Genomic DNA, 25,674 nt, shown 5'->3' with positions numbered 1-25,674 from the left:
CCGCCCGTCTCCTCCGTCCTCGGTATTCGGTGACCGCCCGTCTCCTCCGTCCTCGGTATTCGGTGACCGCCCGTCTCCTCCGTCCTCGGTATTCGGTGACCGCCCGTCTCCTCCGTCCTCGGTATTCGGTGACCGCCCGTCTCCTCCGTCCTCGGTATTCGGTGACCGCCCGTCTCCTCCGTCCTCGGTATTCGGTGACCGCCCGTCTCCTCCGTCCTCGGTATTCGGTGACCGCCCGTCTCCTCCATCACTTCTTCTCGTCACTTGTGCACAGGTATAGAGAATCTCGGCAGGAGGTTGTTCCCAATATCTTGGAGGCCTGACCCCCGATCTTCTGTGTATGAGGCTTGTGCGGATCCTTCTGTCTCTTTATCACAGACAGACGGGATGATGTGAGGTCAGGGATCTGTGGGGCTGGATCATCCCCTCCAGGACTGCTCGTTCTTAATGACATTGGCTGGATGTTGGAAGATGTTGTTCGGCTGCAGAATAAATTTGGGGCCCATCAGACGCCTCCCGATTTTTATTACATGATGGATAAGTACCTGCCTGGATTGCTCAGCAGTGAGGACACCAAGAAATGTGCAAGGATTAGGATCATAGATGCAGTGATCGGCCAAAGACACTTCATGTTACTGCACTTCGATATCGGAAGATGTCCAGCAGTGCCATCAACTCAGAACTGGCAGCAACAAGTGGGACCATTCATATATGTGTGCCGCCCCTGCGGCGGTTGAACCGCTCGGATCCGGGGGTTGCTGTGGCTCGAGGGTCTCCGGACCCAGGGGCTTGCGGCCACTTCAAATGTAAAGGGGGTATTTACAGGGGATAAGAGTTTGTGACGCCACCCTGGGTTTGCGGTAAAGGGAGTACCTGCCGCTGCCGATGGGAGTACCGGGAGGAGATGGAGTGGGGCAGCCAGATGACGTTCCCTCCACGGGTAGGGGAGACCCCGGGACTCTGAATGTTGGAGGTGTAGGGGAGCGTGGTGCAGGCCTGGCAAGGAGATCCAGGGGAGAGCAGTGTACTCACTCAGGCGGTGTTGGTAGTGATACGACCACAAAGCAGACTCTGACACAGAAGTAAACAAAGTCTCTGGGTGCTGCTGCCACTCGGGGGAGCTCGTCCGGGAGTCCGCTCCCTTCGGTATTGCTGATGATCTGTATCTTTCCTCCATGCACTAGTATTTTAGATGTTCTGAGTGACCCCTCTGCTTGAAGCTGTCAGGGTCCCGCTCCCGACTGTGAAGTAGGGAAGCTGTGCTCTCGATGGCTGACACTTGGGATTTCAGTGGGCCGCATAAGCTGGAAAGCCCTATCCCCCTCGTTGTGTTGATGCCTTTGATCGAAAGTTCATAAAGAGACTATCCTCCACAGGTTAATTATCAGGTTGCGTGAAGCTACTCCCTGATCTAGGGTCCAGTACCCCGCCGTGCTTGGTACCGGTTTGGTTACTAGGTACTCCGGTGCCGACCGTTCCCCAAAACTAAGCCTGGAACCCTTCTCCAATACCCTGTGACCGGGTCTCCGACTCCTCTGGTCCCAGACAACCGTCTGCGACCTAGCCAAAGTCTCCCAGGGACCTCCAACTCCCCCAGCACCTCACTCTCTGAGGGCTATCACTCAACTGACTCTGCCCCTCCCACCAGTCTGCCTGACCCCTAGACGGGTGGCCCTGTTCCAGCTAGACCACCCACTGGTGTGCCTGACAGGGTGAGGTGTGACTAGGATTTGGATGCTGATGGAGCAACACCAAAGATTAGGATCCCAGAACCATGGGGAGTTGAGTCCTGCACCAGAAAAGAAAGACGTGCGGTTCCCTGTGACAGCCTGACTAGTCCAGGGGCGTCTCACATGCACATTTAATTCTGGGGGCTTGTAAATAGTAGATGGGGAGTCCTTCAGCCTGCGGGGCGGGGGGGGGGTGTTTGTTCCCCTCGCACGTTCCTCATCTTGGTATGCCCCTCTCATAGTATTTGCCGTGCAGACGTGACTCCCGCCACACTCCACATCATACCTGTGATAAATCAGGCGCTTTTTCCACAGTTTGAGGCGTTAAAAACTGAGAACCTGCACGTCTCGAGGTGAAGATGGGGGTTTCCGCCCTGTAAATGACCTCCTTACTGACAATTAAGCAATACAGCTATATAATCTGACACTGGGGGACCGCACCAGTGCCAGATTATCAGATAGTCTGGATTATTAGATGTCCCAGTGGTGAGGATGACCGGAGGCACTGCTGAATGTCAGATCTGCTCCTCGGGATTCCTGGAAAGCGGGGAGACTATCAGTATGGCCACCGCTTCCCAGCGTTAGAAAGTCGAGATGATTAATATTCAAGAGATTCCGTTTTTTTATGCAAATAAAAAACAGCGATATTTCTAATCCAATAATCCTATCTGTATAATTCCTCATGATCGGGGGAGTCGTCACTACTTTAAAGAAAACGTCACATTTCCCTCCACTAAAAATATATGTAGACGTTTATTCTTATCAATATACAAAGTGAATGAACAAAAGAGAAATGTAAATCCCATCAGTATTCAGTGACCGCCCGTCTCCTCCGTCCTCAGTATTCGATGACCGCCCGTCTCCTCCGTCCTCAGTATTCAGTGACCGCCCGTCTCCTCCGTCCTCAGTATTCGATGACCGCCCGTCTCCTCCGTCCTCAGTATTCAGTGACCGTCTTTCTCCTCCGTTCTCAGTATTCAGTGACCGCCCGTCTCCTCCGTCCTCAGTATTCGGTGACCGCCCGTCTCCTCCATCCTCAGTATTCAGTGACTGCCCGTCTCCTGCGTCCTCAGTATTCGGTGACCGCCCGTCTCCTGCGTCCTCAGTATTCGGTGACTGCCCGTCTCCTCTGTCCTCAGTATTCGGTGACTGCCCGTTTTCTCCATCCTCAGTATTCGGTGACCGCCCGTCGCCTCCATCTCTTCTTATCACTTGTACACAGTGTATGAAGGATCTCGGCAGGAGGTTGTTCCCAACATCTTGGAGGCCTGACCCCCGATCTTCTGTGTATGAGGCTTGTGCGGATCCTTCTGTCTCTTTACCCCAGACAGACGGGATGATGTGAGATCAGGGATCTGTGGGGACGGATCATCACCCCCAGGACTCTTCATTATTAATGACATTGGGGGTCATTGTCCGGCTGCAGAATAAATTTGGGGCCCATCAGACGCCTCCCGATTTTATTACATGATGGATAAGTACCAAATCCACAACTCCATTTTCTGAAATACAGGCACAGCCTTGCCGGACCCTCCACCGTGCGTCACTGTTCCTGCAGACCCTCGATCTTGTTCTGCGGGAAAGAAACTGCTTCTGTTACAGCTGAATATTTTGCATTGTGACTCCTCGGTGCTGCGTTCCTGCTGCCATTTTTCTACACCTCTGTTCCTATGTCTTCATGCACGGTTGGGTTTATTGGCCTTGTTTCCATATGGAAATTTTGGTTTATGGCTTCAAGTCTTCCATGAAGACGATGGTCTCCTCACAGTAGATGGACGCAGCGGGTCCCTCTGGTTGCTGCCAGTCCTGAGTTGATGGCACTGCTGGACATCTTCTGATATCGAAGGCCAGTAACACGATGTATCCTTCATCTGATGCACGGTGTCCTTGGTGTCTGCAGTCCTCAGCGTTGTTCATTTTTTTGATACTTCTTCAAAGGAGCTTAAACAGCAGATCATATAAAATCATGGATGTGAACATCCCGAATATCTTTCCACCAGGCCCTGAGTCAGGCTCCTTCTGTTCCAGGAACTCTTTTGGTGGGTGCAAGGATATTTCATGCTCATGTGACATGTCCCTATTATAGATTTATGGCATAAATATCTGTTGACGTGAATACATTCTTTTTTTTTTTTTTTTTTTATCTTGCATTGCATGAAAGTACCAAAATGAGCAGCGCCTCCTCTTCTTCCCTGCCCGAGCGGTGCGTCTGCGCTGCTGCCTCGGTGGTTGTCTGACTGACAATATGGCAATATGATTAATATTGAACAGAATAAAGTTCCGATTGTTTCGGCCCAACACAACAGTCTAATGTTCTCAGTCCTTTGGTGTCTGGCAATAGAAGGTCATAGCGTTTGGCTGCAGTGTTCCTGCCGTCAGTATTCAGTATACTGATTGGTCAGCGCGCTGCCTTTAAGTAGCGGTGACAGGGGAAGTTCCTGCCTCGTCGCTGTGGTTGCCGATACACATTCTGGAGCGGCGAACTACAAGACCCAGGAGGCCGGCGATGGAACGGAAGGTACACATATTATGCTCACCTTACCTTCCGTTCCATTGCCGGCCTCCTGGGTCTTGTAGTTCGCCGCAAGGATTCCTCCCTTGTCGCGATGTATCGGCGAACTACAAGACCCAGGAGGCCGGTGATGGAACGGAAGGTAAGGTGAGCATAATATGTGTGCGTGTTTGTGTGGACTGTGCACGGTGGATGGACGGAACCGGAAGTGTGTGCGGTGAGTATTTCGCTCGTACATCAAAGCTTTCTCGTAAACCGAGTTACAAATTTACAGAAAGCTTTGCTTGTTAAGCGAAATTCTCGTTAACTGGGTTACTCGTTAAGCAAGGTTCCACTGTATTAGGTATTTCCTCTGCTGGGTTTCCATCCTTTTTCCCTTTAGGACCCTGCAGAGCTCCTCTTCCCTTCAGCTGCTAATCATCTGTATTTCCCCTTGGGTTTAAATACTCTGATTTTCCCTGGACTTGTGCTGGTGAGATTCGGTTCCTTCACACACTCTGAATGCAAGCAGGTGGCTTGCACTTATCTGTAGGATCATTGCTGCTCTTTGCTGAATTTCTACCCGAGTCATCTGTGGATAAGTAGTTCATGCTTTTCCCCCATGTGTCCTCTCTGTGTCTTCTTTAGTGTTTAGAGGGGTTGACGAAGAGCTAATTCCACCCATTCCTTATCTAGGACCCAGCGCTACGGTCATCCGGCTCGGCGCATAGGTGCTGACCCCAGGAACCAGTGTTAGGTTTGTTCACGGGTCACCATCTCCCCCTTCCCTAGACACTGGGTTTCCCTTCCCTTTTGGTGTTCAGTTGGTACTTTCCTGTACCTATTGTGACAATTTGCTACTTTGAATCAGGGGAGGAGGAATCCTTGATGTCTGTCTGTGTCATGTATGGGAGACGTCATGACAGATGGTCTTTACCCACCAGCTCAGGGATAACTGAGGACTAGAGAAACTGGTGAAAAATACAGAAGCCACAAAATGGTCAGAAAGCGATATTACTCATTACACAGGACAGCTTCTTCTGAAGTGGCTTTTCTCTTTTAGCTTGTGCTGTGCTCAGTAGATACAATTGTGGACAAACACATCAGTGGCTGCACCAATCTAGCTGCTAGTTTGCCACCCATGATTAAGCCATTGTAAATACTGTGAAACGTACGTCGGGTTTCCACGGGAGTCTCTCCTACCGGCCTGCTTCTTCCAGCGCTGACACCCTGATTGGTAATATGCCTCACCATTTTCCCCCCTTCTCCCGCTGAGATATACAATATAGCCATGGCTGCTTTTTTGACTTTAGGGAAGGCTGAGTGTGAACGGGTAGGAGGCGGTGCATTTACAGCGTTGGGCTAAGCCCACCCACTGTACCTTTTTAAAGTTGTCCTCTATATATACTCTAGGTGTTATTGTGTAATTATGCATTCTGTATATTGACTATGTATTTATATATGTATTATAGAAAAAAAACATCAGAAATCTGTGTCTTTTAACCTTTATGTACCAATAAAACCTTTTTTTACATTTGCACCTTAAAAAAAACCCTCCCTTTTCTCCTGTGTTCCATATGGTTCGCTACAATGTATCAGTCTGGAGTGTACACCGGATACAATTGTATCCACTTCTCAGCTGAGAGGAGGACGAGCTGTACGGAGTGATTGCCTCTGAATGGAAACAAGTGTTCGTCTATGTTCACACGTTGCAGTTTTGCTGCTTTTTTTGTTTGTTTGTTTTTTTTTTTGCAGTAAAAACGCTGCTTCCAAAAGCAGATTTTGCTGCGTTTTTTTTGTCATTTGTCTACAGTACATGTTTAAATAAAGTTAATTGTATTCAACACCAAAGCCGCAGTGTTGCGTTTTTGCAGCATTTTTGCACTTTTTATGGCTTTCAATGGTGAAAAGATGGTGTAAAACTCTTAAAAAGGGAAAAAAAAAAATCTGTGTGTGCATGAGATTTGTGACATTTCATCATCACTTTTGCTGGTGCTGTAAAAAATCAGCTTTTAATTTGCATAAAAATGATGCAAAAAAAGCAATGTGTGAACACTGCCGTAGCCTTCTCATTCACTGACTGCAAGCAGAAACCTCAAATGGTGAGGAGGTGAGACGTAGATTGTACTGGAAAGCTGCAGGACGTCTCATTTATGCATTCATTAATCTTCATTCTACATGAATATCATTTTTCCCTGTTTTTTAAAGGGACAATGCTTTTTAATATCCCCTGTACTTTAGAGCCCCATCACCAGGACTCTCCATCCTGTAACTTAACTGTAATTTATCATCACTTTGTCCAAGAGCCATGGAGCTGCCGAATTCCTACAGTCTCCCTCTGGCTGTGGATGTAGATAGAGGGGAGACCCCGGGGGTCCGGCTGCATGAGTCACTGCTATCATACAAGCATTCTGAGCCCCCCGGGGCATGTGATGTGTATCATTACCCTGTTCATATATGGTCTGTCGAGCTGATATGATCGTTATTAGACACATACATCTAATATTAGAAGCTTCATCCTGTATCTGCTGGATTATCAGCTTAATCTGGCATTAAACGTAACATTCATCCTGTGCATTAACTCATTCTCTGCCATCACAGAAGCTTTTCTAGCTCTCTTGGGTTACCCCATGCTGAGCTATGCACTTGCTGCCAAGCGGTGTGGGGGAAGGAAAATGAGTACTCTGAGCACATATCTTCCTAACAAAGTGATTATCAGTCACCATTCATTATCCTAACGAAGGCAAATGTAATACTGCCTCTAGGTAAAAAAATATAACTGTTATAATACTATAATACTGCTCCCTATATACAAGAATATAACTACTATAATACTGCTCCTATATACAAGAATATAACTACTATAATACTGCCCCCTATGTACAAGAATATAACTACTATAATACTGCCCCTATGTACAAGAATATAACTACTATAATACTGCCCCCTATGTACAAGAATATAACTACTATAATACTGCCCCTATGTACAAGAATATAACTACTATAATACTGCCCCTATGTACAAGAATATAACTACTATAATACTGCCCCCTATATACAGGAATATAACTACTATAATACTGCACCGATGTACTAGAATATAACTACTATAATACTGCCCCCTATGTACAAGAATATAACTACTATAATACTGCTGCTATGTACAAGAATATAACTGCTATAATACTGCTGCTATGTACAAGAATATAACTGCTATAATACTATATCTACATTAATCTGAATGTACAATGTGTTTTTCACCTGTATAGAGGTTTATTTCTATGTGTGGCGCGGTGTGTGGTCTTTTATACGTTTTTATACATTACCAGGAGATTATATGATCAGTTACCGTCTTACACCAGATTAGGTTTGTTTTCTTCTTCTTCCGCGGTAATTTCCACAAATACAAGTTGCTGATAATTGCTTGCTGTAATTAGAGTGGGTTCTTGTACAGTTCTGACATGTTTGGAGGAGCGGGGCGCAGCTTTGACTTGTCGTGTTTTTTATTTTTATGGCTACAGATCGTGAAGCTTTTGAGATCTGCTTCTTACAATGGAGACGATGGTGTGGGAGTGCGGTTAGCGGCTGAACACCGGGAGCGCGGCTGGAAGATCTAGCGAGGAAGCACCCGGCATTGAAAATGTATCGAATATCCCTCCGTGAGCAACGGGAACTGGAGCCATCGTGGTGCCGAGAGCCGTCCTTGCCCTCGTTCCTAGAGGACAGCTAGTATTTGAAGGCCGCCATGGCTTCTCCCGGCCTTATCATGACTACCTATAGGATTTTTTGCCTTTTGTGGTTTTTCTTGGCAGTCTCTGACCAAGCCATGGCACACAGTCTTTTTGCCTGCGAGCCCATTACACTGAGGATGTGTCAAGACCTTCCCTATAATACGACATTCATGCCTAATCTCCTGAACCACTATGATCAGCAAACCGCGGCTCTGGCGATGGAGGTGAGACCTAGATGAATATAATATACTATATATATATTGAATGTTTTGGTCAATTGTTGGTAATTGCAATCAAATTTCGGGTCTTTCAACCCAGGGACCGTCTCGTAGGAGCCCACCCAATGTTATTTATGGTTGGATTTGAACCCAGACCCCCATGGGCTACATGATTTGCAACCTACTTTGTATATCGCGTGTTGAATTGTTGGCTGGTGGTTGGCATAGTCTTGAAACATTGGCGTTTGATCAAGGTCCAACCTTGTGTTTCTATATTGTCCACCTTTTGGATAATTCCATTTTCTCCTACACTCCAAAAATATGGTCTAGACAATGAAAATTATAGGATTGCTCTTGAATAATTGGATGAGATTATTAATAGGAAACTCAATATGGTTCCTACCCATCCAAACTCAAACTCTCCACTTGGGCACCTTCTTACAGGGTGCCCAAAAGATCAACCAGGCTGGATGGCTGTTGACCTATATCCCGAGAGAATGATGATACCCTGCAACTAGTCCTCTTCTATAAATGGTAATGGTCTTGTTGTGCCAAATCAAGGGGTATACCCAAAACAAAGGAGCCACATAGGTTCATATCTCATCAGTAGGAACTAACATCTATAAAAATTACCCAAAAAATGTTTAGGATTCCTGGCTACTTGGAGTTTTCTAGGCTTGTACCAGGGCAATGATGGTTTACCACCTCGAAATAATAGTCCATTTGAGTAGACTCTGAAACGCAAACCAAAAATGGGATCTTCTGGCTCTTGTTCACATCCACATGGTTGTCCCAATCCAGGGCGGCAAGGGCCCGGTTGTCCCAATCCAGGGCGGCAAGGGCCCGGTTGTCCCAATCCAGGGCGGCAAGGGCCCGGTTGTCCCAATCCAGGGCGGCAAGGGCCTGGAACTTTTTAGCTCCCCAATCGTGTAGCAAGAATCCACAGAAGATTATTTGCAATGTATATTTCAGTTCATTCTTGGGCACAGTTCTTACTGGACAAGTTGTACCATAACTATCTTCTTATTCAAGAGGTTGGAAAAGGATCAGAAATGTTTCCTAATCTTCGGAGGGTCAGAATTTAGAATATTGCACCCAAGTGAGAGTGTGGATGGTGTGGCCGACCTAAGCCCAGACTTCCTCCTATGGACCTCTTAGCAGGTGTCTGGGCTCCTTCCATGATATATATGTATTATTTGGCGTAATAGCAGGGTGGACGGAGGGCGTATTTTATGTTGTCTCCTTAGACCAGGTTGTTGCTGACAATCAGTCTACGTCTCCGGATAATGCATTGGTTAACAGGAACCCGTCTGGTTGCATTCCCTACTTTGATGGTTGTTGATAGTCAAACTGTTGGAGACCCTGGATGAGGGCGCTTCTTCTTTTGAAGATAGAGCGCTTATTAGAATAATTTTGGCCTTTTACAGGAAGTTGATGTTTTGGGGTTTTTTTTTGTTCTGGTTCCATATTTTTCGTTAGCAACAATCTGGTCACCTCGTTCACCGCGTTGGATGAGTCGTTCAGTACTTCTTATCTTAAGCTAGATCTTTAGATGTATCATGGATGTTTTTGGATTGGGTTGATTAGTCATTTCTAAAACACTTCATGTTTTTGAAGAATGTTGTGAATTTTTTTTAAAATTTTTATTACCAGCTTACGTGAGGCAGATGGAAAGTGGGAAAGTGCAGAAGACCTTTCAGTTCACAGACCATGGGGTCTGCCCTCTGTCTGAGGACTAATTTGAAACCTTTTGTGCCATTTGAGCGCCATCATTTACCATGGCTTAGGTGTGAAGGAATCTTCTGCACCCTCTACAGCTTGACCACCATCTGTCTTTGAGCTTTTTCCATCAGGGTCATAGGACTTTTCTTGGAGACTTCATAACAATGAAAACCTAATAAACTAGAAGTACATCTTTAAAGGGAACCTGTCACCAGATTAAACTAAAACACCTTAAGCAGTGCCTGTGCTGCATTCTATAAAGGTGCATGTTACCCCCCTGACCCTCTCCCCTCCCATAGACCCCACAAATACCTTTTATAAAATATCTCCCCTGAATGTAAATTGTTTAGTTTGATCCGATGGGCGTCCTAATCTGTGCCTCCTGTCCCTCCTTTTGCCCTTTTCCTGTGCCTCATACGCCTCGGACGCCATCCACATAGGCGGGCAACATCTTGTATCTGTGCATACATATTCCCGTCTCGCGCATGCGCCCTTTGCTCTACCTGCAACAGGGCAAAGCCAAAAACATGTGTGCCTGCGCGAACCGGCAAGTCCTCTATGCAGGCGTGAGATTTTGCCCTGCGATGTGGATAAAGCGGGTGACGTCATCCACATCGCCAAGCAAAAACATGCGCATGCGCAGAGAACTTGCCGGTTGACGCAGGCATACGTATATTTCTTCGTCGCTCCCTTGGGAGACCCAGACGATTGGGTGTATAGCACTGCCTCCGGAGGCCACACAAAGCATTACACTAAAAAGTGTAAGGCCCCTCCCCTTCTGGCTATACACCCCCAGTGGGATCACTGGCTCACCAGTTTTCGGCTTTGTGCGAAGGAGGTCAGACATCCACGCATAGCTCCACTGTTTAGTCAGCAGTAGCTGCTGACTATATCGGATGGAAGAAAAGAGGGCCCATATGGGGCCCCCAGCATGCTCCCTTCTCACCCCACTGGTGGTTTGTAAGGTTGAGGTACCTATTGCTGGTACGGCGGCTGGAGCCCACATGCTGTTTTCCTTCCCCATCCCCCTGAGGGGCTCTGAGGAAGTGGGATCTTACCGGCCCCAAAGCCCTGAGGCCGGGCTCCATCCACAGACCCATTGAACCTGCTGGATGTGGAGCGGGAGTGCCGTTCAGGGACATGGCCCTGCACCATTCAGGTACTCTGTGTCCCCGTACACACAGGCACAGCACACTCCAGACTTGCTGGGTGTGCTAGTGCGCCGGGGACAGTAAAGGGTTACAGTCACTGCAGCCTAGCTGAGTGACTTTATTTATTGGGAACTACCGCGCCGGACGCTCCGGGAGCGGCGGCGCGGCTGGGACTTGTAGTGCGCCGGGGACTTAGCGCCGACCGCGCTTTTACGGCGGCGGCGCTCATAAATCCAGTCCCCGGCTTTTGCGGCCTAGCTCAGCTTCGTTCCCGCCCCCACCCTGTCAATCAGGGTAGGGGAGAGACGCTGTACACTCAGCAGCGCCGAGGGCTGGAGCCTTATTTACATGCTCCAGCCCTCTCACTAGACACTGTGGGACGCCGGTTTCCCGCTCTGACTTGGGGCACGCCCACGGCCCGCCCCTACTCACACGAGCTGGAGAAGGACGCCGGCAGCCATTCCTGCAGCCCGAGCTGAGAGAACGGACTCTGGGCAACCAACAGGAATAGGGCGACCACACACCCGCTTATAGGCGGGCGGTAAGCGGCACCTGGGGTGCTGACACTAAATACCGCAGTTTGTCTATTTGTATTTAAGTACACTGCATAGGTCGCTATTTCGGGCTATATGCCCTCTTAGATGGCGACACATCAGCAGCAGAAAAGCATGGGTGCTACGGCACAGGCTTTCTATGCTGCTTGTATTGCACGTACTGAAGTGTTAATGTGTATTTATGCTTGTATGCTATACACTGCACTGTACGGTCACTAGTCTTGGCTATATTCGCCATAGAATGGCTAGACTACAGCAGCAGAAAAGCAAGGGTGCTGAGGCACAGGTTTTTTTCTATGCTGCTTGTATTGCAGGTGTTGCAGTGTTCATTTGTACTTATGCTTGTATGCTATACATTGCACTGTATGGTCGCTATTCTGGGCTATATTCCCCTAGATGGCTAGTCTACAGCAGCAGAAAAGCAGAGGTGCCAGGGCACAGGCTTCTATGCTGCTTGTATTGCATGTGCTGCAGTGTTCATTTGTACTTTATGCTTGTATGATATACATTGCACTGTACGGTCGCCATTCTTGGCTCTATAAGTCGGCAGCAGCATATAAGCAACACAGGCTTTCGATGCTGTTTTTGCTGCATGTGATACTGTTCCACGGCACTGCTCCCCATTGGGTGCAATGCTCCCCTGTAGCACTTGGTCAGCCGGGGTCTCTACTTGACGTGGCCAAAAGAACCACCTCTCAACCCTGTCCAAGGACAGGGACGGAGTTGCAATGGGATAGAGACTTGCAGTCCGGACAGGCCATGGGCAATCTGGATCATTGCTCCCTGGCCACCCTCACTTGGATTAAAAATCGGTGCTCCGGGGGGGTCCCAGGAGGCTCTCTGTATGATGAGGTAGACGTAGCTCATCAGGACTTTGATCCTGACACCGCTCTCACTCCGGATACACCGGATGGTGACGTCATAAGGAATGATCCTATAGCGTCCATCAATGGAATGTTGGATCTTTTCTCCCTCAGCTCCCCCAGCGGAGGAGTCAGCTTCACAGCAGGAGAAGTCCCATTTCAAGCTCAAACGTATATTGAGTATTGTTCTGGCCACGCTGACTGCAGAGAAGCAGTCCAGGATCACCACGCTTCCCAGATAAGCGTTTTCTCCAAACGTATTAAGGATACACGTTATCACTTTCCCCCTGACGTGGTCAGGCGTTGGACCCAGGGTCCAAAGGTGGATTCTCCAATCTCCAGGCTTGCGGCTAGAGCCATAGTTGCAGTGGAGATGGGACTTCACTTACAGATGCCATTGACAGACAGATGGACTCTAGTTGAAATCTGTCTGTGAGGCTATCGGCGTGTCGGTTGCTCCGGCATTCACAGCCGTATGGGCACCCTGAGCTTTTCAGCTGTTCTTGCGCAGCTGGTCTTGAGCACAAGTACATCTGTGCCGCAGGGGCGTCCGTAACCTCGCAATGTCTGCATTGCGACTTACCCTATTAATGCTGTCCTGGAAGGACAGCCGAGGTTTCGGTCCTTCCCAGGCTCGGGCAGGTCCCAATTGTCCTCGTCCAAAAGGGCTGAAAAGCCTCAGAGAGGCTCAGCTGCCGGCCGGGCTCGATCACGCCCAAGGAAGGCAGCCGGAGGAACCGCTACCAAGGCGGTCTCCTCATGACTCTCAGCTCTCTCATCTTTCCGCATCCGCGGTTGATGGCAGACTCGCTCGCCTTTGGCGACATTTAGCTGCCACAGGTCACAGACCGGTGGGTGAGGGACAGTGTGCCCACGTGCACAGGACAGAGTTCTGTTCTCGTCCTCCGACTCGATTCTTCAGAACGTCCCCACCTCCCCACCGAGCAGATGCTCTTCTGCAGGCAGAAGGAGTGGTAATCCCGGTTCCTCTTCAGGAACAAGACACGGTTTTCCTCCAATCTGGTTGTGGTGCCAAACAAGGATGGCTCTTTCCGTTCCGTTCTGGACCTAAAACTGCTCAACAAGCACGTGGAGGCCAGGCGGTTCCGGATGATACCCTCCGCTCCGTCATTGCCTCAATGTCTCAAGGAAATTTCCTAGCATCAATAGACATCTAAGATGCTTATCTCCACGTGCCGATTGCTACAGAGCACCAATGTTTTTCGACATTTCGTGATAGGAAACGACCAGCTTCAGTTCGTAGCTCTGCCATTCGGGCTGGCGACAGCCCCACGGGTGTTCGCCAAGGTCATGACGGCAGTGGTAGCAGTCTTGCACTCACAGGGACACTCTGTGATCCCTTACTTGGACGATATACTTGTCAAGGCACCCTCTCAAGAGGCATGCCAACTCAGCCTGAATGTTGCGCTGGAGACTCTCCAGACGTTCGGGTGGATCATCAACTTCTCAGAGTCAAACCGGTCATGACCCAATCACTAACGTATCTTGGCATGGAGTTTCATACCCTCTCAGCGGTAGTGAAGCTTCCGCTGGACAAGCAGCGGTCACTACAGACTGGGGTGCAGACTCTCCTTCAAGGTCAGTCGCACTTCTTAAGACGCCTCATGCACTTCCTCGGGAAGATAGTGGCGGCAATGGAGGCGGTTCCGTTTGCGCAGTTTCATCTGCGTTCACTTCAATGGGACATTCTCCGCCAATGAGACGGGAAGTCAACATCCCTGTACAGGAAAGTATCCCTTTCACAGACGGCAAGGACTCTCTGCAATGGTGGCTTCTTCCCACCTCATTATCACAGGGAAGATCCTTCCTACCACCGTCTTGGGCGGTGGTCACGACAGACGCGAGTCTGTCAGGGTGGGGAGCGTTTTTCTCCACCACAGGGCTCAGGGTCCGTGGACTCAGCAGGAGTCCACCCTTCAGATCAATGTTCTGGTAATCAGAGCAGTGTATCTTGCCCTACTAGCCTTCCAGCAGTGGCTGGAAAGAAAGCAGATCCGAATTCAATCGGACAACTCCACAGCGGTGGCATACATCAATCACCAAGGGGGGACACGCAGTCGGCAAGCCTTCCAGGAAGTCCGGCGGATTCTGATGTGGGTGGATGCCACGGCCTCCACCATATCCGCAGTTCACATCCCCGGCGTAGAAAACTGGGAGGCAGACTTCCTCAGTCGCCAGGGCATGGACGCCGGGGAATGGTCCCTTCACCCGGACGTGTTTCAGGAAATCTGTCGCCGCTGGGGAAGGCCGGACGTCGACCTAATGGCGTCCCGGCACAACAACAAGGTCCCAACCTTCATGGCACGGTCTCGCGATCAAAGAGCGCTGGCGGCAGACGCCCTAGCGCAAGATTGGTCGCAGTTCCGGCTCCCTTATGTGTTTCCACCTCTGGCACCCTTGCCCAGAGTGCTACGCAAGATCAGATCCGATTGCAGCCGCGTCATACTCGTCGCCCCAGACTGGCCGAGGAGGGCGTGGTATCCGGATCTGTGGCAGCTCACGGTCGGCCAACCGTGGGCACTACCAGACCGACCAGACTTACTGTCCCAAGGGCCGTTTTTCCATCGGAATTCTGCGGCCCTGAACCTGACTGTGTGGCCATTGAGTCCTGGATCCTAGCGTCTTCAGGATTATTCCACGGGGTAGTTGCCACCATGAGACAGGCTAGGAAGCCCACGTCCGCTAAGAACCACAGAACGTGGAGGATATTCTTATCCTGGTGCTCTGCTCAGGGAGTGTCTCCCTGGCCATTTGCAGCCTACCTTTCTTTCTTTCCTGCTATCTGGGTTAGTAAAAGGTTTGGCGCTCGGCTCCCTTAAAGGTCAGGTATCGGCGCTATCCGTCTTTTTTCAGAGGCGTTTGGCACGCCTTCCTATGGTGCGCACGTTCCTACAGGGGGTTTGCCATATCGTTCCCCCGTGCAAGCGGCCGTTAGATCCATGGGATCTGAACAGGGTACTAGTTGCCCTCCAGAAGCCGTCCTTCGAGCCTCTGAGGGAGGTTCACTTTCTAGACTATCCCAGAACGTGGCTTTTCTGGTAGCGATCACATCTCTTCGGAGAGTGTCTGAGCTAGCAGCGCTGTCATCCAAGACTCCCTTCCTGGTCTTCCACCAGGACAAGGTAGTGCTGCGCCCCATTCAGGAGTTTCTCCCGAAGGTGGTATCCTCTTTTCATCTTAATCAGGATATCTCCTTGCCTTCGTTTTGTCCTCATGCAGTTCATCGGTATGAGAAGGATTTACATTTGTTAGATCTGGTGAGAGCACTCAGAATCTACATTTCCCGCACGGCGCCCTTGCGCCGTTCGGATGCACTCTTTGTCCTTGTCGCTGGTCAGCGCAAAGGGTCGCAGGCTTCTAAGGCCACCCTGGCTCGATGGATCAAAGAACCAATTCTTGAAGCCTACCGTTCTGCTGGGCTTCCGGTTCCTTCAGGGCTGAAGGCCCATTCTACCAGAGCCGTGGGTGCATCCTGGGCATTACGACACCAGGCTACGGCTCAACAGGTGTGCCAGGCAGCTACCTGGTCGAGTCTGCACACTTTCACCAAACATTATCAGGTGCATACCTATGCTTCGGCGGACGCCAGCCTAGGTAGAAGAGTCCTGCAGGCGGCAGTTGCCTCCTCGTAGGGGAGGGCTGTCTTGCAGCTCTAACATGAGGTATTTCTTTACCCACCCAGGGACAGCTTTTGGACGTCCCAATCGTCTGGGTCTCCCAATGGAGCGACGAAGAAGAAGGGAATTTTGTTACTTACCGTAAATTCCTTTTCTTCTAGCTCCTATTGGGAGACCCAGCACCCGCCCTGTTGTCCTTCGGGATTTTTGGGTTGTTTCGGGTACACATGTTGCTCATGTTGAACGGTTTTTCAGTTCTCCGATGTTACTCGGAGTGAATTTGTTTAAACCAGTTATTGGCTTTCCTCCTTCTTGCTTTTGCACTAAAACTGGTGAGCCAGTGATCCCACTGGGGGTGTATAGCCAGAAGGGGAGGGGCCTTACACTTTTTAGTGTAATGCTTTGTGTGGCCTCCGGAGGCAGTGCTATACACCCAATCGTCTGGGTCTCCCAATAGGAGCTAGAAGAAAAGGAATTTACGGTAAGTAACAAAATTCCCTTCTTTCGGCTCTGCCCGCAACAGTGCAGAGCGAAGTGTGCCTTCACGAGCCGGGAATATGGAGATTCTGCCCGCCTACATTGAAGGCGTCCAAGGCATCATCCACGTCAATCATCACAGGAGCAGGGCAAAAGGAGGGAAAGGAGGCGCAGATAAGGACGCCCATTGGACAGGACAATTTACATACAGGGCTGTAGATTTTATAAAGATATTTTTGGGGGCTACGGGGGGGATCAGGGGGCAACGTGCAACTCCATGGAATGCAGCACATGCGCTGCTTAAGGTGGTAGTGTTAGTTTAGAAGGCCAAAATCTGGTTACCTTTAAGCCTCCCTTAACACCTCAGATGGCCATCAGCCTAGTGATGGTTTAGCCGATTGTTCAGTTGACAGCTATCTCGAACAACTACGCCATACCCTCTTTTTACATTTCTCCTTATCTAAGGGGGGGAGGGAGGATCGGCAGCCCAAAATTAGACACTCCAGATCCTCTATTTCCCTGAGAATTATTTATCCGAGGTCTTCAGACGCATTAGACTGCTCACCGAACAAGTCTTTATCGGTGGGTCCGGCCAACGTTGGTCTAATCTACATGGAGCGCTTTAGGTAAGAGATTACAAAAGTGGCACCTGTCGTAGGGTTGTCACCGTGAGGGCTGCCATAAAATGTGGTGCCCATGAAACTCCATAAGGTGTGATATCTTGTTCCAGTATTTGGTTCTTCATGTGTTCCATCGGATTGTGAAATGGTCATACGTTGGTGAGCTCCTAGGTTCTCCACTAGACGAGCTGATGACAGGGAAATTGGAGCATCTTGCACCTGGGTCCTACTCATTGTATAGCCGGGCAAGGTGCAACGTACCAAATCCGGGCAGTCAATGGTGGATGGATCCTTCACAATGGACTCAAGACAGGAGGTTATTAACCAGGTGCTGAACCACATCAAACACCGGATTAAAGGACGTTGTGGGTGAACGGGTCCATTCACCACCTGGGACCTGACATGATGACTTGCTCATAGGCGCTGATGTTTTTTTCCAACCTGTGTTTACTAATCCGATGATTTGCTGTCATTGTGATCCTAATCTGACAATGGCGACTTAGGTTTCTCTATACAAATGTCATATTTGTGCGCGAGACGCATTCGTGGGAGCGTTCGGGGTTCTCACAAAAATATCCTTGTATCTGACATACATTGGGCATTATACATGGCGGTGACGTATGAGACCTCTAAGGCCCTGATTAATGAATGGCGGCATAAATGGCTGCATCTACTCCCATGTAGACGGCAGAGAGAAGACCTAGGCCGGGGCTCAGTCATCCTTAGGAGGGGGGTGGGTTTGAGGATACATTCAGAAATAGCTTTTTTTTCTCATGCACATTTGATATTAATACTCGCCAAATGAATGCAGACCCCAGGCCAGACACACTAAAATGATGCAGACACCAGACCCAATAAATGAATGCAGACCCCAAGCCAGACCCAGTAAGCAAATGCAGACCCCGGGCCAGATCCAGTAAGCGAATGCAGACCCCAGACCTGCTAAATGAATGCAGACCTCAGACCAGACCCAATAAATGAATGCAGACCCCAGACCCAATAAATGAATGCACACCCCATACGAGACCCACTAAATGAATGCAAACCATCGACCAGACCCACTAAATGAGAATGCAGACCCCAGACCGGATCCAATAAATGAATGCAGACCCCAGACCAGACCTACTAAATGAATGCAGACCCCAGACCAGACCCACTAAATGAATGCAGACCTCAGACCAGACCCACTAAATGAATGCAGACCCCCATACCAGACTCACTAAATGAATGCAGACCCCCATACCAGACTCACTAAATGAATGCAGACCCCCATACCAGACTCACTAAATGAATGCAGACCCCCATACCAGACTCACTAAATGAATGCAGACCCCCAGACCAGACCCACTAAATGAATGCAGACCCCAGATCAGACCCAATAAATGAATGCAGACCCCAGACCCAATAAATGAATACAGACCCAATAAATGAATGCAGACCTCAGACCAGACCCACTAAATGAATGCAGACCCCCCCAGACCAGACCACTAAATGAATGCAGACCCCCAGACCAGACCCACTAAATGAATGCAGACCCCCCCCCATACCAGACCCACTAAATGAATGCAGACCCCCCCATACCAGACCCACTAAATGAATGCAGACCCCCCCCATACCAGACCCACTAAATGAATGCAGAACCCCCCCATACCAGACCCACTAAATGAATGCAGAACCCCCCCATACCAGACCCACTAAGCAAATGCAGACTTCAGGCCAGACCCACTAAAAAAATGTAGATGCCAGACCCACTAAATGAATGCAGCCTCCATATCAGATCTGGGAGATATGAGGGGGGTGTCCCCCTGCCCCCCCCCCTTGTTGTTGTTTTTTTTTTTTTTTGCAGTATACCCTGTCTCCATACTGGACATTTTATTAATAACTTCCTGCTGAAATGACCCAGAGCAAAAAGCAGAGAGACCCATGAACCCGTTCTACAAGGTGTCTCCCTGCAGCGGTTGCTCTGTGGCGATTGATTTACGGCCCGGCCGGATGCCCCCGGGCTGTTTTCTCCGTGCACAGATCTGCCGCGGTACAATCACTGGCACGATGGCCGGCACTGTAAAATCTGCACAGCTTCCCGGCTGTATCACAAAAATAAAAAAAAATCACTCCATTCTGGTTTATCTAGTTCATCCCCATTTATAGCAGCACGAGGTTGTGTGAAACCGTCAGCCACCTTCTCAGGGGGCATTTACTTATGGGAAAATTTAGCTTTTTGTCATTCATTAAAATGAACACTTTTTACATTGCAAATCCCTATGAAATGCCAGTACGGCACCTGCTCACTTTTCCCACAGCGCCTCCTCAGGAAAAATGAGGCATTGCATAGTTATCTAATGATTCCACTGCAAGTCGGTGGTTCTCTTGCTCCAACGTACGTGTCGCTTACTATATACCATCCAGTCACCCCAAAAACTTTACATACAAGAACGACGGGGGGATATTAGCTACTCCTCCGGTTCCCAATGCTACAGGTTAGGCTGGAGTCACACTTGTGATTAACTCGCACAAGTGCAATGCGAGAAAATCTGGCATTGCACTCGGACCCATGTTAAGCAATGATGCAGCTCCGATCTACTATTTTTTTTTTTTTTTTTTTTTTTTTTCTCAGAGAAAAAAAAATCGCAGCATGCTGTGTTTTGTAGAGTTTCTTGCGCGAGTCACTCCAATGCAAGTCTATGGGTGCGTGAAAAAAAACGGATGTCACATGGACGGCACACACACCATCCTAGTGACATGCGTTTTTATAAATACATTTATCGCATGTTGCAGAAAACACTAGAAATGAGTGAGGTCTGTCGATGTCAGTCAATCTCTATCAGTTGGTCTCCCTGTCGTCGGTCTCTATCTCTGTCGGTCTCCCCCCTTTCTCATACTCATCGATCCCCGGCGCCTCGCTGCCCGGCTGTCACACTGCGGCGGCTTTTCCTCTTTTGAAAAAGCCGGCCACTCATTATTCCATCTAGTATTCACTGCTTTCCCCGCCCACCGGCGCCTATGATTGGTTGCAGTCAGACACGCCCCCATGTTGAGTGACAGCTGTCTCACTGCAACCAATCACAGCTGCCGGTGGGCGAGTCTATATCGTGCAGTAAATTAAATAATTAAAAAAAACGGCGTGCGGTCCCCCCCAATTTTCATACCAGCCAGGGTAAAGCCACACGGCTGAAGGCTGGTATTCTCAGGATGGGGAGCCCCATGTTATGGGGAGCCCCCCACCCTAAAAATATCAGCCAGCAGCCGCCCGGAATTGCCGCATCCATTAGATGCGACAGTCCTGGGACTCTACCCGGCTCATCCCTAATTGCCCTGGTGCAGTGGCAATCGAGGTAATAAGGAGTTAATGGCGGCAGCAGCCCATAGCTGCCACTAAGTGCTTGGTTAATCATGGCAGGCGTCTCCCCGAGATACCTTGCATGATTAACCTGTAAGTTAAAGAAAATAAACACTTACACCCAAAAATCCTTTATTTGAAAAAAATGACAAAAAAACACCCTCTTTCACCACTTTATCAAACCGCCAAATACCCCTCCAGGTCTGACGTAATCCACAGAGGTCCCACAACGCTTTCAGCTCTGCTACATCGGAAGCTGACAGAGAGCGGTCACAGACCACGACCTCTCTCTGTGAGCTCCCTGCAACAACTGAAGTGAGTCGCGCTATCCGTGATGATGTCACTCAGGTCACCCGTGGCCACAGATCTTAGCGGGAGGACTTCTGCTGTGGCCGCGGGTGACCTCAGTGACGGCACCGCTGATGGCGTAGATCACTTAAATCACTCGGGATTTGCGGAGACCTTCACCGGTGACCGAAAATCAGGCCATGACACACAGACAGAGCCGCAGGATGACAATGAAGTCGGGTGAAGTTCATCCGACTTCATTCTGATTCCGGGGCTCTGTCTGTGTCTGCTGTCAGCGGCCATTCAGCTCTGCTACATGGCTCTGTCTGTGTCTGCTGTCAGCGGCCATGATGTAGCAGAGCTGAATGGCAGATGACAAAGCTGCTGAGAATAAAAACGGATCCCATACAGATCACACACGGATTGCACATGGACTACAATCATGAGAAAAATCACAGAATCGCATTGCTGTTGCATTGCACACTGATCAACACTCGGACAGAGCTCATCCTACTTTCTAGCATGAGACTCGGTCCGATTTTCCAATCGCAAGTGTGATTCCAGCCTTAATGAAGAGCTGTGCAACTTTTTGGAAAACTTTCCCAGTATCCGTCCTCCCTGTGAGGTTTTTGTTTTTCACTCCCTCTTACAACTCTTGTTTAATCAGTGACCAAAGAGACGGTGATCTGTGATCGTGATCCGTGAAGTTTCACGCTCCGACTGTAACTCCGGGGCACATGATCTGACCGATGAGTTTTGTTTTGAGCTTTCTGACATTGCTTATGAAAAAAAGAGCAAAGGGGAGTTTAAGGCTCACAATGAGTGTTCTACACCTGTAGCTTATGCACATCTTTTTAGTGGAGTAGTTTTTATATATAAATATATATTAGAAATAATCACCTCTTGTAATGCAAGTCCCCAGGCAACCAGCTATATAATATTATCCAGCAAAGTGAATGCTCACTTTCCCTACAGCACCCCCGCAGGTAAATTGAGGTATTACTTCTAATATCTTAAGGTGTGTGTGTGTGTGTGTGTGTGTGTGTGTGTGTGTGTGTGTGTCCGCTAAAGGAATCCGTACCGTCTCATTTATAATCATGACATTTTGCTCAGACGCCTCGTGTGACTCGGGGAACGTCGTATGTTTTGAGCAGGGCTGTGGAGTCTGTAAACCAAACCTTCGACTCCGACTCCTCAATTTCCCTTGCACCGACTCCGACTCCTACATGTATTGCTTATAGTTAAGTGAAAAATTTATTGTAGTACATGAACATGTGTATGTGAACATCAGACATTATTATTTATTATTATCATTATTATTTATTATTATAGCGCCATTTATTCCATGGCGCTTTACAAGTGAGAGAGGGTATACGTACAACAATCATTAACCGTACAAGACGGACTGGTATAGGAGGAGAGAGGACCCTGCCCGCGAGGGCTCACCGTCTACAGGAGGAGTGAGGACCCTGCCCGCGAGGGCTCGCCGTTTTTAATTATTTTTATGATGCAATAATCAAGATATTTGGATAGAACATAAAATATATTTATTGGAATACAACTTTAGAACACAAAAAACTAATAAATTGTAAATATGTAATACAATATGAAATTATAATAAATATATATATATATATTTATTATAATTTCATATTGTATTACATATTTACAATTTATTAGTTTTTTGTGTTCTAAAGTTGTATTCCAATAAATATATTTTATGTTCTATCCAAATATCTTGATTATTGTATTATAAAAATAATTAAATGTCTGATGTTCACATTGCACTACAATACATTTTTCACTTAAATATAAGCAATATACTAAATGTTGTTATTTAGTAAAATATTCAGCACATTCTGCATTGCACTACTGTCCCCAATTTATTATATATTTTAGGAGTCGTAGTCGGTGCATTTTATACTGACTCCGACTCCACCAAAATGAGCTCCGACTCCACAGCCCTGGTTTTGAGGGGAAAATTTAACCTTGCGCTTTACAATTACTCTCCAAAAAAACAGTCAATGGAGCTGGGAAAGGATCTGTTATTATAGACTCCTATTATGGACAGAGAAAAAGACCCACGCACACAGAAAGAGACCCACATACACACAAAGAGACACACACACACACACACACACACACACACCACTCTTTGAATGTGTGAAGTAATATATTGGCTGTTTTGACAGTTAGCCTGGATATTTATCAGGTAGCCTATAGCGACCAATCACAGCTCTGCTTCTATCGTGCTACAGGTCATTAGTAGGAGCTGTGATTGTTCTTCGTTGCCTATAGCAACCATTCTTAGTATAAGAAGCTTATGTGTGAGGTAATTTGATTTTCGTGGAGAGGGGGCGTTGGAGAGAGACATCGTTACTATCCCAGGCAACGCTTGGTACTACATAACTGTCTGTGGTTCTGTCCCCCCGAGGCATGTGTCCCCATCTGTTGGCTGGTTCCTAATAAGCTCCATGTCCTCCTGTAATTGGTATATGGTCACAGGAGCAGATGATCCTCCAAACCTGACACACTGATGATACTCTAGGGAGAGGGGAGACTATGTTCTCTCCACCCCTCTTGCCAGTATTGTGTATATACTTCCCTATGTTATGGATACATTATATGTGACGACCCAATAGCCCTCTTCCTTCCGTTGAGATATGTGGTGCCATACGTTGGATTTTGGAACCTCTACATTTTCATGGTTTGGACATGGCCTCATTGTTCCCTTTTCATCCTGGTACTTTAGGTCCGTAGTATAAAGTCCAAACTGGCTCATAAGCCAGGGACTAAACTGGTTCGGGCCTGCTAAAGTCCCCATATACAGTATGTCTGGTTTCAGTGGGACCCGCAGTCCATCTAATGTGTATGGTATCTCCAGACGTTCCCCGACAGATGTCACGGAAAAGAAGTGTCCAACCATTGACATTTCAATGGTCGATCCCTTTGTGTGCGGAGTGTTCCTGTATATGGGGGGGGGTCAGGGGAGCTATCTGTCATTGGATCGATCATTCGGTCACCAGTTGTCTGTGTATGGGGGGGAACTTAAGGAAAACAGGACCTCTGACAGTCCGTAGAAAGGGACAGTCTTCAATCAATGTTCCTTCTTTGAGGTTTGATGGATGCTGTAAATTTTGTAACTTTTTGAACAAAATCGGAAACGGACGTTTCCCACAAATCTCATCTGATGCGGCTGTGGTGATTTCTCAGATCAGGGAGCGTGGTGCTGAGCAGTGAAAGCGATGGACGGCCATTGTTGTCTGCCTTTCTCCCCTCAGGATGGACCGAGCCCGGCCGCCCCGCTGTGCACACACAGAGCCCTCATTGTCATTGATCATCTCTTTTCAATGAGGTGGGGAAAATGGGATTTTGCACTCCCTCCCTCCCCCTCCATTTTTGGCATTTGCTGGTTTAATACCTTGTTCCATTGTCCCACGTCTGATCAATACTCTCCCCCACGATGACCTCCATACAGACGAACCGCATCCAGCAGAGATGGAGCGGACACACCGAGATCCTATTTAAAGAACGTCCCCTAATTCCGTATGGGGGAAGGGAATGATTGTGTAATTGGGGCATCAGAAAATGCTACGAAGAGTAATTGGTATCTCATAGAAAATCGGGAAATATTCTAAGATGCATCTATACTGGCATTGGACAGGTGCAGAGCTATAGGGGGCCAGTGGTTGTAGTCGTACCTGGGCATGGGCAGAGCTTTAGGGGGCAGTGGTTGTGGTCATACCTGGTCAGGTGTAGAGCTGTAGGGGAACAATGGCTGTAGTTGTGGCACCCCAGTGGTCATAGGAACCACAGTGGCGTTGTTCTCCTCCCCGGGGGGCAATGCTATGCCTGGAAGCAGCGGGGAAAATCTCCATGTCAGGTACAATTACACACAACACTTCCTAACTCAGGCCAAAAGGGGGAGCTAAAGTCCTGTTTGGGGCGAGCTTCCCTGTGCATTCTGGGCTGCGGTGAGGTTAGACAGAGGAAAGGGAAGAGGGACCTCCGAACACGAGTGGCGAGGAACTAGAATGGTCGCTGTAAAACAGCTGTCTGTAAGCTTTCCAGGACAGAGCACAGGAATCGGGACGCTGGGGTCCTCGACTGTTGGATGCTAACGGCCCAGCAGTAAGACCCGGAGGGCAGGAGATTCCACATTCCCTGGCCCACCGGAGACCCCCAAGGCAAAGTAGCACCATTGAGCCCGAGGCCGCCGAAATACAAGCGGGCCCCACATACAGCTCGTGCTGCCCGCCACGAGGGACAATGCAAACTGCATCTAGGAAGAGGGACGCTGTGTTGCTTCAGGCCACAGCGACCCATACACAAAGCGCGTTAAGGAAGGCCTCCAACCCACCTGGCAAACAGATATCTCACTTCTTCCAGGCTGACCGGACCACTGTAACTTTGAGACCATAACAACTGACCAGTAAAGGTAAAGGAAACTACCGGCCTGTGTTATCCAGTTACTGTCGGTGTCCTCAGCCCTGCACCCCAACGTACAACACCATAGACTGTCACCCGTATCATCCTCCCTGGGGCCTGGCTCTACCTGTGGGGAGCCTAACCATCCGAGCTGCGTTACCATCCGCCCCAGAGGACATCACCACAGCGGCGGCTAATCCCTGGCCGCGCACCACAGGTGGCGTCATGAGGCAAATACTTGCAACATCCCCAATCCCTTCATCGTCATCCATCCCTTTTATTGACAACGATGGGGTCACGAAACCGGGCAGGGCCACACGTGACATCCTTGACCCACACCGGCCCGGTGACAAGTATTCCCAAGACCCCGTGGGGTCCGTCATAGTCATACCTGGGCAGGGGCAGAGCTGTAGGAGGGCAATAG

At 48.8% G+C, this 25,674-nt stretch overlaps 1 protein-coding gene across 2 annotated transcripts in view; it reads left to right on the top strand.

Annotated features, from left to right (window-relative positions):
* Positions 1-25,674, top strand: part of FZD3 (frizzled class receptor 3) — a 94,090-nt gene that overhangs the window by 2,867 nt on the left and 65,549 nt on the right. For both annotated transcript variants that reach the window (XM_075341269.1, XM_075341268.1), the window contains exon 2: positions 7,745-8,178. In XM_075341269.1, the coding sequence (XP_075197384.1) occupies positions 7,969-8,178 (210 nt within the window). In that variant the 5' untranslated portion in view covers positions 7,745-7,968. The remainder of the gene's footprint in view (positions 1-7,744; positions 8,179-25,674) is intronic.

The sequence above is a fragment of the Anomaloglossus baeobatrachus genome, chromosome 3, assembly GCF_048569485.1.
Source record: "Anomaloglossus baeobatrachus isolate aAnoBae1 chromosome 3, aAnoBae1.hap1, whole genome shotgun sequence".
Classification (NCBI taxonomy): domain Eukaryota; kingdom Metazoa; phylum Chordata; class Amphibia; order Anura; family Aromobatidae; genus Anomaloglossus; species Anomaloglossus baeobatrachus.
This window is presented reverse-complemented; position numbering and strand designations above follow the sequence as displayed.